Source organism: Cottoperca gobio, chromosome 15, assembly GCF_900634415.1.
Source record: "Cottoperca gobio chromosome 15, fCotGob3.1, whole genome shotgun sequence".
NCBI classification, from domain to species: domain Eukaryota; kingdom Metazoa; phylum Chordata; class Actinopteri; order Perciformes; family Bovichtidae; genus Cottoperca; species Cottoperca gobio.
The window spans coordinates 4,562,063-4,574,958 of NC_041369.1; the positions used below are offsets into that span (position 1 = coordinate 4,562,063).

Consider the following 12,896-nt stretch of genomic DNA (forward strand, 5'->3'; position numbering starts at 1 on the left):
TATACAAAACAAAACAGTATGTTGCTCTGGTGATGGGGTCTTATAGTGTATCCTGGAAATAAACTCAGACAAGGTTTTCATGTGTAGTTCCTAAAGCTTTTTTTAAGCCTCCCTAGGGGTTCCGCGCCCAGTTTTGGGAACTGATATTTTACTGCAGCACATAACATTCTAAGAAAACCCATCTGTCACTCTCCCTGTTTGCCTTGATCTCTTGCATTAGCCCCGAGGCACCCTGAGCATCCCTCAGCTCAGCTCATCATGATGCTGGTGGGAAAGTATCAGTTTCATCCCTCTCTCTCATGAAGTACAACGTGACAAAACAGTTTGGAAGAAACTGAAATCCCCAGTAAGCAAATCCATAAGTGTTGCGTCTTAAATGTATGGAATATGGTGCAAATCTGAACATAAGGCAACAAAAATGCTTGCATGTGCATGAGTGTTAGCATGTGTACACTCTACTCCACACTCTACTGTGGGAGCCCTTTTGACATCTAGCTATGTACAAGAAGTGAAATCACGTATATTATTTAGGCATATTTACTATAACCAGTCTGAACGTGCATGTTGAGTTTCATGTTGACAAAAACATTTATTGAGTCATTTTTGTAGTACAAATTCAAAGTGGGTCAGTTTGCCCCAGCAGCACAGCACAGTTCAATTTGACCCAGATAGGTTAAGTGACATTAATGTTACAGTAGCTTCCCTGTTTTTCAAGAGCAAATTAACTAATCTAATGTCGCAGGTTACCCGAACACCTCAGTTAGCGCAGAGGAAAAACTCATTGTATAATTAAAGACCTCAGTTCTGGCGATCAAAGTAATTATGACAGGAGCAAAGGCAGAAGTCAGGTGACGTAGTACAAAGAGCGAAAAACTCCATAAGGGTGGGGGTGGGTGCTGATGAGACCTGTGCTTGCGTCCTGTGTGAAATCATCAACATGTTGTGGATTTTGTTTCACTTTCACTTCACAAACGTGGTTATGTTAACCCTAATCTCTATTAACAGATTCTGCATTCATATTTACGCTTGTAGTCTGAGTAGTATTGACTGATCATGTTTGAGCAGCTTTGGTTGCATGCAGGTATACAGTCCATGTGAAGCTGATTTAGCTTTTTATAACCCGGATAGCTACACCGGAACCCTAGAAATACAGCCACTTGCCCCCAGAGGATTATTGTCGTCAGATAGTCGATGGGTTCCGAGATTGTGTCAACCCAAACCTTGACCTTTTCCTAAACCCTAAAAAAGGGGTAGTTGTGTTGCCTAAACCTAAAGTAGTTGTTTTGGTTGTGTTCAAAACATTATGTTTCATTCAGTTTTACGTGTCGTTTTTAACTTTAACTTTTACAATGTAGTAGATGCAGTTTGGCCTGTCTGACGCATTAGAATAGTCGCGATAACCATTGATAATCCCCATTTAATCGGATGATAACGTTTGAAATGGGTATCTAATTACATTTAATTACAATCAGCTTTATTTGCCAGGTATGAATATGCTACAAGGAGCGCTAGTGCAAAGACACCATAGTGGTTCCATGTTGTGCTTGAATAATAAAAAAGAGCAGTCCAGAGATTGTGTGTGTGAGTGTGTGTGAGTGTGAGTGTGTGGGAGGGGGTCTTAAGAGGATTGGTAATGCTAGCTGCTCTGTGGAAATGTCTCCTAGAGGAAACAAATAGTGTCCTGCTTGGAGGGAGCTGGTGGCCGTCCTTTCAGGGCCTTTCTTCCCCCTGGTGTCATGCAGTGCTTTGGTGGAGGGCAAGCTGACAGCCATTGAGTTGCACAGGAATGTGAACAAGCCACCGCTGTGTTCTTTTGCATCTTAGTTTTGGGAGGGCTCTGTTCCAAGTTGTTGGCAGCACAAAGGTCACTGCCGATATAGACTCATTCATACAGAGTCACACAGCAAGAATGGAGTTCATATGCATCATCATGTCTGACAAAGAAAGTCAAGGAGTTATGCTCGCTACCTTAGGGCAAAGAAGCCGTAAAGTAGAAATAGTAAGTTGGTTCAACACATAAAAAGTCAGTAAATACAATATGAGACATTTTTAAATCCATGAAGTAAGATCTTTAAATGACCTGTTACATGACACTAAAACCACAGTTACATATATATATATATATATATATATATATATATATATATATAGCAAATTCATGTTAAAGAGTCTCACTAAAGATCAGACCACTAAAATGTCAATGTAACTAGCCTGTAACCACCAAAGTAATTGAGTGGCATGTGTTCTGGCTGATAGCCTACATGTGTGTTTTTACTTTAGAAATGACATGTTATTGAAGCATGTTTTAATAGCTAAACATCTTCATACTTCACGTTTGTTGAGGTGGTAACATTTTGTCCTTAATTCTGGGGCTGATACAGTAAGGGGGGGCGGCAACTATCTGCTTGCCTGGCAGCGTTCATTTACAAGAATACACTGTATAACAATGACACGTACGAATATTTAAGTCCAATTGTTTTCCATCCTGCACTACTATGCAACACGGGGATTGTGGGTACAGTTTTAATTTGCTAAATTCATTTGACGGATGTAGCTACCAGTTGATGTTACTTTGGTTAATTTACACCATTTTGGGGGTGTTTAACCTTATACCGAGAGAAGTGAAATACCACCATATGAATAACATACTACATTAATGCAGTGAGAGCAGTGTTTGCATTAAAACCGCTCGGTTTGTGTTGAGATGTAGGCCCCGGGACAGCACAGCTCTCTGTCGGAGGCACCAGGCTAAAGGCTAAAGCAGCTCAGAGGCTGTAATCCCCGTATGAAACCATCATGGCTGCCACTCGCTGAGCTGTCAAGCTCTCCACAAAAGAAAAGGTAAAAACCGAGACAACTACACACACTAGTACAGTTTTATGTTTTATCGATAGCACCCGGTAGGTTTAACTGCAGCGATAACTTCATGCGAGGTTTAAAAAAAACAAATGAGTCTTGCGTAACTTTGTTGCCACGCTTTTTATTCTTCAAGTTATTTCGTCTTTGTAAGCTCTCGTCGCGTCACGTTACTTTAAAACACTCAAACGCTATTTCAGAAAACGTTATAACCGCTAGCTCAGATGGTTAATAACAACGGGGGTTTTCACGTGAAAGGTACACGGTTCTAATGGCATTACAGTGGGATAGTTTTATGGTAACTTCACAATTCCCAAGGCGGTCGTTGCTCGTTACAAAGGCAGTCTCATCACTTTGTTGTGGTCAAGTCAAACTGCACAACAATGGCCGCACGATTCACCGATTAATCTGCTACCAAGAAGTGCTACATCGAGCTTTTCCTGTCCTTTTATTGGTGTATTGGTTAGTTTTTAGGAGGTTTTAATATCGCCTCCCACCATAGCGCATTTAGCTTAACTATTCACAGTTCACAATGATTGTGTCGGCAGGTGAGTTAAAGTGCAGTTTCCTGCACCTGGGGGCTGATAAGAATTTGTTGTTTTATACCTGATCTGAGGTGATGAATGAGGCCTAATGTCCATGCATAGGCATTTTGAACCATAGCCAGCAACAGGTGGACTTAACATTAATAACATGCAGAGTCAAACTGTATATGCAGCTTCTTTTTATAGGTTTACTGTGAAATGATGAAACAGCAGTCTCAACCAGATGGGAAGTATTAAACTATAGTACCAAAAATTATGTTTTTGAGGATAATTATCGTATTCGAGTCCTAACCACCTAATCTAATCTTGTAATCTTATAATGTCTTATATATTTTTTACTATTTTTATTTTATACCTAGCTGCCCAGGGACTCTGGGCTGGTAAAAAGCAATTTGATATAACCTGGTACATCTCTCCTTTTTGTTTTTATATGGCATCAATGTTCTTTGTGCACTGTCCCTGTTCAAATAAAGAAACCTAACGTAATACAGCCACGAAAACAAAGGGGCATTCATTTGTAATTTTACAACTCTTTGACACGGCTTTAAATCAACCCACATATGTGTGTGTGTGTGTATATATATATATATATATATATATATATATATATATATATATATATATATATATATATATATATATATATATATATAATTTAAAATAGGCTGTCGATGCTATGAAATGGCTATCTCTAGTGCAAACTTGCTTCAGTGACGTTCATCAAGCATGAAAAGGGGTCATGTGAGAAGAGCTGCATAAACACAGACACTGGAGCTGTATTTTGCTTTCATTAATATGAGACAACGCAGACGAAAACCAACAACTGCAAAATGATCTGACAAATATGATAATTATCGTACATCTGGCAATGCTGGTCTCAACACGCACACATGTTCTTTTCAAAGCATTATATAACACGCCTATTTAAAAAAACAAAACACTCTTTTTATTTGTTGCATAGGCCCTGAAGCTGTATTTGTTTTTGTTGATGATTTTTTGTTTTTTTCTGCACTTTCAGAAACCTGAAGGAAAAAAAACCATGGATTCGGGGGATATTTGCGCAGTTACCTCCAGAGGAGATAATAAACGGCGTGTCAACAAGAAGAATAGAGATTGGCACAAACGGCTCCATCTCAGGAAGACTGTCGTTCAGCCCCCAACTATGCAAAGTGAAGATAAGCATGGACCAAAGAAGATAGCAGAGGAGTGGGAGCAAAGCACAGTGTGGCCTTCATCAAAACCCCCCCCCCCAGAAGCACAGCAGGGCCAGCGCAGGATTAACGAAAGTGGAAACACACTCAGGTTCACATGCTCTCAATGTAGGGACAACTTGGAATATGTTCCCAAAGACTTAGTGAAACACTTTGAGGAAGACCACAGAGGGAGCCCGCCTGTTTTTTCCTGTCATACGTGTACTTTCAGTACGCATGAGTTCTCCTACCTTCAGGTTCATCTTTTAAGCCACAAGGACACTTTTTCTAGTTGCAACATTTGTAATGACAACGTTCAGCGCACATGGCCTGAATTCAGTGCACACCTGACTATGCATCACTGCCAAAATGGCAAATATTCTTGTGAAATGTGTCAGAAATTCTCCACAGGTGAAGTTCGAGTATTTTTAGAGCACATGTACACACATAATTTGGGCCTGGAGGGAGCTAAGAAACTCTTGCTGCGCACAAAGGGCAAGAATAAGTTTGGGCCTAAAGCAAACGCTCAAACTTTACATTGTCAGCACTGTAGCTATGAGGCATCTCAGAAATGGTTGCTTACTAAGCACGTTAAAGCTGTCCATGTTTGCCAGAATGGTAATCAGAGGAGGAAGAAGAAGAATAAGGAGGAGGTTTGTCCCATAGCAATGAAACCAAATGACCCAATCCCAAAAATGAAGCCGAGATTAACGAGAAGTGCAGTTAGGGAAATGTGTTGGCTGACACAGGACTGCCTGTCTCTGCCAGGGAGAGAGTTCCTGGATAAATACTGCCATCTGTCAGATCCACAAACAACACTGGAGGAGACTCAACAGTTTTTGATGAAATCTGTTGCTGGAGAAACTAGCGACCAGAAATGGACCAAGGCCCTTAAAACCGTTTTGTCAAATGTCCCACAAGATATGAATCTTCACCCGAAGTCAGAGAACGGCATTGTGTCGAACTCGACGGATCTCACCGTCCTTACCGTCAACAACAAGATAACTGTGGCTCAGAACAGTGCTAACTACGGAAAGAGGTTGAAAATGATGACCTCATCAGACAAGGAAAGTGTTTCCCCTGAAAGTGCTCCTACTGACGCTCGTCGCGTTGTTGACCAAAATGGATGTCACTCAAATTCGAGCGATCCATCACCTTGTCCACAGACTGAAACCAAACTCAGTGACATCTCAATGCCAGCCAAGAGCGAGCCATCGGACTGTGCTCAAATGCAGGAAAACAGAGAGAATCAGGAACTAAAGACTGATCAGGAAGTCGAGGAGCACAGTAAAGAATCTGAGGAGCCTATGCACGAGGATGGGATTAATATCTCTAGTGAGCTGAAGATGACAAATGAGAGCGAAGAGCAGACATCCTTTCATAAAGTTGTACCAAAAAATAACAGGCGAAGACGAAAAAGAAGGGCCAGATCTAAAAGAGCGGCTAAACGCTCGTCAGGACTGGCCTTAAAGATAGTGCTGAAGAAGAACCCAGTGAAGGAAAAGCAGTGGGTGACGCAGAGCTCTTTGTCTCCATCAGGAGGTGTTCTGACGGACGACTGTCATGGACTGCCAAGCCCTCATGCAACATTGGAGGAGACGCCAGAGCTTCTCCAAAACACACCGCTAACAGAAGCACACCAGAAGAAATGGACCAAAGCTTCGGAGACCGATCCGGACGACTCCTCTGAAGCCGTCACTTCACGTCCACAGTCAAAGCCAGGAGAAGAACTGACCCTCACTTGTCCCGCAGACGCACTGGGCTCTAAAACTATGGACGGAAAAACGCCGGTCAAGCTCGGAGGCTTGCCGTCGACGCATCAAGAAATGCGAGATGACTCAGAGAAGTCACGGCAGCTCCTGGAAGCAGAAGTGGACGAGAGCAGTTCAGCTTGTGAGACGGGCCGGGCAAACGGTGCAGCTGGGACTGAAGTAGAGATGTGCCCCGAGATCACACCACTCCAAACATCAGGCACGGGCCACCGTGTGTCAGAGGATGAGCTGAGTTCAGCCGCTGAGGGAGTGACTCCTCATAGCAGTTCCACCAAGTCTTCCCCTGTTTCCCAACCCGTTATTACAGCACAGGGTAAGACGGAAAATTATAGTTTCCACACAGACAATAGTGGTTAAGGATTTAACATGCTATGTCATTTTTCTTTGAATGTTCAGTTTAAATTTCGCAATAGGCATGGGACGATATGAACATTTCATGTCACCATTATCCGGCCAAAATAATTGCAATTCGCAAAATTTCCTGGATAATCATCAAATGATGCTGATAATCCTAAAGTGGCACTAAAACATACTGAAATCACTTCCCCTTACATTTAGTTAAGAAACATATTTTTATTGCTTCACAGATTGGATTTTCTTTTTTGAGAACATCCTTTTTAGGTAAAATCAATGAAACAATTGTAAATCATAAGGCTCCCCTGCATAAATAAAGGATAAATAAATAGGGGTGTCACAATTCTCCAAATTCACATTTAGATTTTTCGATTGAAAATGTATTCCTTTCACCACTGAAGGCTGTACAGATCATTGGTTTTATGCCCTTTATAACTGTCATCTACATTTTCAAATTCTTCTTTTAAAAGATGCCGTATGAAGCCTGAAATAATAAGTCATTTGTTTGTGATGTACCACACTAAGGCCATATGTTCAAATGTTAAATAATTGATTTTAAATGCAATTACAATAACTTATTTCACTAGTCAGTTTGGAGCAAACTGTTGAACACAAAAAGTAGAGCCACTAGATGGAAGGAACCCTCCTGCCATCTCGATTAAGTGGAGATGGGGGGAAGCAGGAGGATTTCCCAATACTTGTTGTTTCTCTGTCATCTCCAACTCCGGCCGTGGCTGTGATATCTCGGAAAGTGCAGCTGTCGCCTTTTTTAAGGTGTTTTTTTTTTCTTCTTCAGACAAGCGCAAGTAGGAGGTGGTGGAGAAAAAAAAAAAAGCTGAGTGAATGACAGATCCTGCTTTTGGTTTCCGTTACCGAAATTGAAAGCTCATTTCAATTGATTTCAAATCAAAATTGCGACACCCTTATAAAAACCATCCTATACGTCCCATCCCTATTTCACAACCAAGAGCAATACCAAACCTGTCTTTTTAAATGAGTATTTTCATCTTTTGTCTTGCAGATAAAGTCAACTCTGAAGATGTAAGCTGTGCTTTCTCTTCAGAGCACAGTGAGCAGAGTGTTGAGGAGAGAGACGGGGAAGTGCCTGCTGACTCCTGCCCAGGGCTCCTCAGAAACATCCACTCGCCCACAGGGAACGCAATCCAACAGGAGCCCTCAGCAGCCTCTGGGCGTCCGTGGCAGCCGCTCCCAAAGAACCTGGAGAGAACCCTGAAGTTAGTAGCCATAAATCCATCTCAGTTGGTGAAGCGTCCAGATGGAGACCAGCCTGTCGTGGTGCTAAATCATCCAGACGCTGACATCCCAGAGGTCGCCAGGATCATGGAGGTCATCAATAGGTACAGAGGGGAGGTGCAGAAGGTCGTACTGTCACGGAGAACTGTGAGCGCTCTCGCAGCCATGGACGGTGATGTCCCTGAGACGGACGCCCAACCTGATTGTGCGGGGCACGCGAAGAACTCTGTACAGGAGAGATTTATGCTGAAATTGAAACTCCGTAGGTTGAGTAGGAAAAAGTACGAAGTAGTCGGGGGCGTCTCTCCCAGCAGGGACGTTCCGACAAAGTTTCGCTGCTGGTTTTGCGGCAGGGTCTTCGCATGTCGGAAAATGTGGATGGTCCATCGGCAGAGGCATCTGACGGAGTGGGAAAAGGCCAAACTGTGAAAACTCTTAAATGTCGCACACACTGGATGAAAAACAAAGAAATGTCTGGAAAAAGGATGACTTTGCAATACGACAAAACGACAATGGAAACAGTGATAGCTAGTCTCCTCCGTTATTTTTAAAGTCTTAATTATGTTTGGTTGGTTTTGAGGAGAATCGGATCACATTCTCAGGGTAAACATTTACCTATTGTCTCTCTCGGAGTCGCTCGATACAAACTCTTTGTACATTAGTGATTGTTTGTAAAGCCACAATGATGTGGTGTAGATAATTTAGTCCTTTTTGTATCGTTGTTTTTTTGTCTACGCAATAGCTTTATTTAAGGTGATTTAAGTACACTGTTATATGGAATATTTTATAGAACACTGTAACATTTGCCATACCATCTGAATTTTATGAATCAGTTAATGTACGGGTAGGCTCTACAGTGCGGTAGCTATCATATTTATGTTTTTGGAATGAGATGCGGAGACCCACAATTTACTCAGATATACCAAAACTGTGTTTTAAAAAAAGCAGAAAAAAAAAGCCAATAAGCTGTTTTATTCAACATTTATTTATGACTCTTAGCCTTTATTTGCTTTTCTTTATGCTTTTTGTTTTTGGCCATTGGAAGAATCGGTGTACTTGTAAAATGTTTGTAGAAACTCCAAATTGTGTTCAAATATTAGTATCTGTAAGAGGTATGTTTCCATGCGATCATTCAGTGGAAGCAGGTGTCCCTAAAGACACCATCAATTTAAAAAAAAGTAATGTTTTATGATGTCAGTGGAATACTATCAAAAATCAGGATTCAAGAGGCCGAGATGATTTGATCATATTTTTTTTTTCCTCAATGAATTTCCTCTTTTGACTTGAATGATTAATCATTCATCTTTTAATTGCACTATGAAAGGAGGATTTATATTTCCCATTACCTCACCCTTATCAGACCTAAGCTTTTGACAATCTCAACCAGTGTCTTGCTGTGGCTCAACATTTCCCTATGCAGCCATGGTCCCTGAGTGTTCACAGCAAGGTGTGTGAGTGAGTGTGAGAGAGTGTGTGAGTGTGAGAGTGTGAGAGTGTGTGAGAGAGAGAGAGAGAGAGAGAGTGTCTGAGATACTGATATTGTGCATGTATTTCTGGAGTGCACACATCAGTGTCAGTAACTCACTGTATATATATCTTTTTTTTTTTTTTTTTTTTTTTTTTTTTCAATCTAGATAAAAGATTTATAATTGTATATAGTCCAGATAGAGGTACTGTAAAATATTGCCTGAGAGTTTTCACCAAGTGCCTAGGAATTCTTGTTATGCAATAAATGTGCATGAGTATGATAGCGTTACGTGTTGACCAGACAATAAATGAACCAGTTTGTCAATCCCTGGTGGCATTTTGTCATGACTGAAAGATGTGAGCTGAGTTATTATACAACACAAAAGAGTTTTATTAAAAAAAAGGAAAATATACAACCTTGTATTTTTGGCTCCCCAAAGCATTGCAGTCATAAACAAATGATCTGTGTACCTGCTCCCTTCAGCTACTGCAACAATGTCTCATTCCTTGCATTCATTTTTAATACAATGTTTACTGACCGAGCATTTAAAAAAACATCTTCATAAAACATCAGTTTAAGTCATTGAGTCAGCAATGTAGACAAATCCAGCGCGCAATCCTGTTGAAAAGACTCCATATCAAAGGAATACTTCACTCCCCAAAGGACCATTTGTACTGTAGATCAATTACTCCCTGTGTTACCTTGCGTTCATGAAGAAAACAGTTTTTTGCACAGAAAGTCCTGATGTATTGAAGTAACTGGAGGACATTTACAACAGCAACACTAACATCCGTTTACAAACTCGATTTAAAACTCATTCACATGCGGTGTTATAAATAAAAAGTGAATAGTAAAGATTTATTAAAAATGCATGTGTTTCTGAAGTAGTGAGCACACGACTGGATAAATGAGACTTATGCTGCACGAGTTGTGTGAGAGTTTGTAAACAGATGTTCTGATACAGTTTTGCTGCCTCCATGTACTTCAATTCATCAAAACGTTTCTCGTTTGTGGATTCTTCCTTCACATGCGAGAAAGGTTTTCTTGCAAGAATTCAATTAACACGGGCTGAGTAATTGATATACAGAAGGTCATTTTGTGTGTTAAATATTCTTTTAACACTGGGAGGAGAGAAGCGTCACACAATGACTTCTGTAAACAGTAGGCTGACAGTAAACCGCAGGTTTGGAATGCACTCTGTTCCCTTGACGAGGGTCATCTAGGGCGTCACAGGGAAGCACAGTTTGGTGGCGTCCTTGCTGTAACTCTGGCTGTCAATCAGCATCAGAGCATTCCTCTGGTGGTTCTCGATGATGTGGGAGACGCTGCTGAAATACTGCGAAGAGAGAAGGACGATGACGTTCCAATGAAAAGTTTAAATGTCTTTGAAATCACCAAATCAGGTTAATGAGATAAAGATTTTTACAGTTTCCTGGTTATCATTTTAAATTATATTAAAAGTTTGGTTCATTATTAATGAGTAAGTGTAATAATTTATAAAAGTTAAACAGAGCCGTGCATCTTCTACCATTGGAGAACTTTTGTACATTTTATTCACTTGCATTGAGTGTGTGTTTGGAAAAAAAACTAAAATGTAAACTTATGAACAAAATAATTCAGAGTTAAAAGGCTCGGCATCAGCCATTCTATAAAAATGAGATACTGTATATACATCTTGACACATGACATTAAGAAAAGCACAGGTGTAAATGAAATGAATGATTTCTGCTTTGGTGTCAGAGTCCTGGTACTGTGCACGCTGGCTCACTAGCTTTGTCTGAAATCACACCCTATTTTCTATTCACTCTATTCACTGTCCGCATTATATGTGAGCGGGCTAATTAAAGTATGCATTATTTGCACAATATAGTGCATGTACACTACTTTCTACAATGCAATGTGTCACATTTATAGAAACAAATGTACAGTGTGCGTTTTGGTGTCCTATGCCTTCACTTTCATTTCAGAGGCTTTTCACCCGGCATATAGTTAAATTCTGAACTTTAAAACAAGATTTGTCAAACTACTATCACTACAGAATGTTTAGCTTTAGTCTAACAATCCCAACATGCGTCCGCAGAGAGACATAATCATCTTTCTACAATTGATATATAGTGGTGGACAAAGTAGTCAGATTTGTTTATGTAAAGTACAAGTAGTAATTCCACAGTGTAGAAATATTCTGCATCAAAATGCATTGAAAGTAGAAGGTAAAATGTCCCCTACATCCTCCAGGAGGAGCTCCTTTCTTCACACTACGAAGTTGGCACCAAGTAAAACATTTATATACCCATTTCAGAAGCATATATATTATATTATTGGATTATAATTGTTGATGCAACAATGTGCTCGTCACTTTAATGTTGCATCTGGTAAAGAAGAAGGTTATTTCTTTTGTATTACTATATATACCGCTGGGTAGCTTGTGAATTTCCTCAAGGAATCAATAAAGTTTTAAGAGTAGTAAGGGTCAGGCGTGAGGGAAGAAAAGGAAATGTTGAGAATAAATGCTGAACTTTTGAGAAAAAAAAACTAGCTTTAGTGCACATACTTAAAGTTTGATTTTATTTATCAACATTTCCACTTCTCAAAATGCAAAATAAAATAAAAATGTTCCTTCCCCCATTTTTCCCACCTTATGCCTATTTCATCTGAACCTATAATAACACATGATAAATGATTTGTTGATTATATTTTGTATTATTAATCTGAATCTTCAAAGTAACTAAAGTTATTAAATAAATGTAGTGGAGAACAATAGTTGCCTCTGAATTGTAGGAGAATAAAGTATCAGGAAATGGATGAACATTGTGCTTAAGTACAGTACAGTCGGTGAGTAAATGTACTTAGTTACTGTCCACCCCTGTGGCTATATACTCAAAGCATTTCAGACCACTGCGAAATAAAAAGTCCTCTACCCTACCTCCTCCCCTGTCTTCTGCCTTCCCAGAGCGTACTGCTGAGTGTTAGGTATGAAGCGGATTGGGATGTTGTACACTCGGCTCTTGTAAAACACCACTAATGTATAGGGCTGCTGTGCGTCCTGACCGGAGCTCCTCCTCACCATAAACGCCCCGTCCTGCAACAGAGAGCCCTCACAGTCACAGCCAGCAGGGGGTTATTATGGGACACACACACACTAGTCATTTGAATGACTGAGCTCTCCCAGATAATAAGATCCTCACTTTGCTCGAGCGACACAAGACATCGTCAGCGGTCTTGCGGTCACATGAGCAGGCATACCAGGATTTCTCATACACGTCTGCATCCTGAAAACAAAGTAAATGGAGAATAAGATTTTGTATGAATATAGTTTGTGGAATTGTTTTTATTCATCTTTACAACATAGTGTCGCAAGAGCACACCTTATCTTGGTCTGTTGATCCGTTTTCAGCAGAGACACTTCCTCTGTCAGCTGGCTCTGGCACAAAACACACACACTTTATCATCATGATGT

The 12,896-nt window shown here is 40.4% G+C and overlaps 2 protein-coding genes across 6 annotated transcripts in view; one reads left to right on the forward strand and one right to left on the reverse strand.

Moving 5' to 3' along the window:
* Positions 1-2,724: 2,724 nt before the first annotated feature.
* On the forward strand, positions 2,725-9,572 carry znf518a (zinc finger protein 518A). Of its 2 annotated transcripts, none has more exons than XM_029449616.1 (3): positions 2,725-2,841; positions 4,420-6,676; positions 7,739-9,572. In XM_029449616.1, exons 2-3 carry the CDS (start codon positions 4,441-4,443, stop codon positions 8,398-8,400), a joined length of 2,898 nt encoding a protein of 965 aa, XP_029305476.1. In that variant the 5' UTR covers positions 2,725-2,841; positions 4,420-4,440; the 3' UTR covers positions 8,401-9,572. The 2 variants fall into 2 exon arrangements, with proteins under 2 accessions (XP_029305476.1, XP_029305477.1); XM_029449617.1 differs by lacking the exon at positions 2,725-2,841 and adding an exon at positions 3,291-3,404.
* A 233-nt stretch (positions 9,573-9,805) lies between these two features.
* The window catches only part of blnk (B cell linker), a 28,202-nt gene continuing 25,111 nt past the window's right edge, over positions 9,806-12,896 (reverse strand). For 3 of the 4 annotated variants that reach the window (XM_029449619.1, XM_029449620.1, XM_029449622.1), the window contains 4 exons: positions 12,805-12,860; positions 12,625-12,708; positions 12,363-12,518; positions 9,806-10,775 (listed from right to left, as the gene is read on the reverse strand). In XM_029449619.1, coding sequence (XP_029305479.1) covers positions 10,659-10,775; positions 12,363-12,518; positions 12,625-12,708; positions 12,805-12,860 — 413 coding nt within the window. In that variant the 3' untranslated portion in view covers positions 9,806-10,658. The remainder of the gene's footprint in view (positions 10,776-12,362; positions 12,519-12,624; positions 12,709-12,804; positions 12,861-12,896) is intronic. The other variant, XM_029449621.1, reaches the window with a different exon arrangement.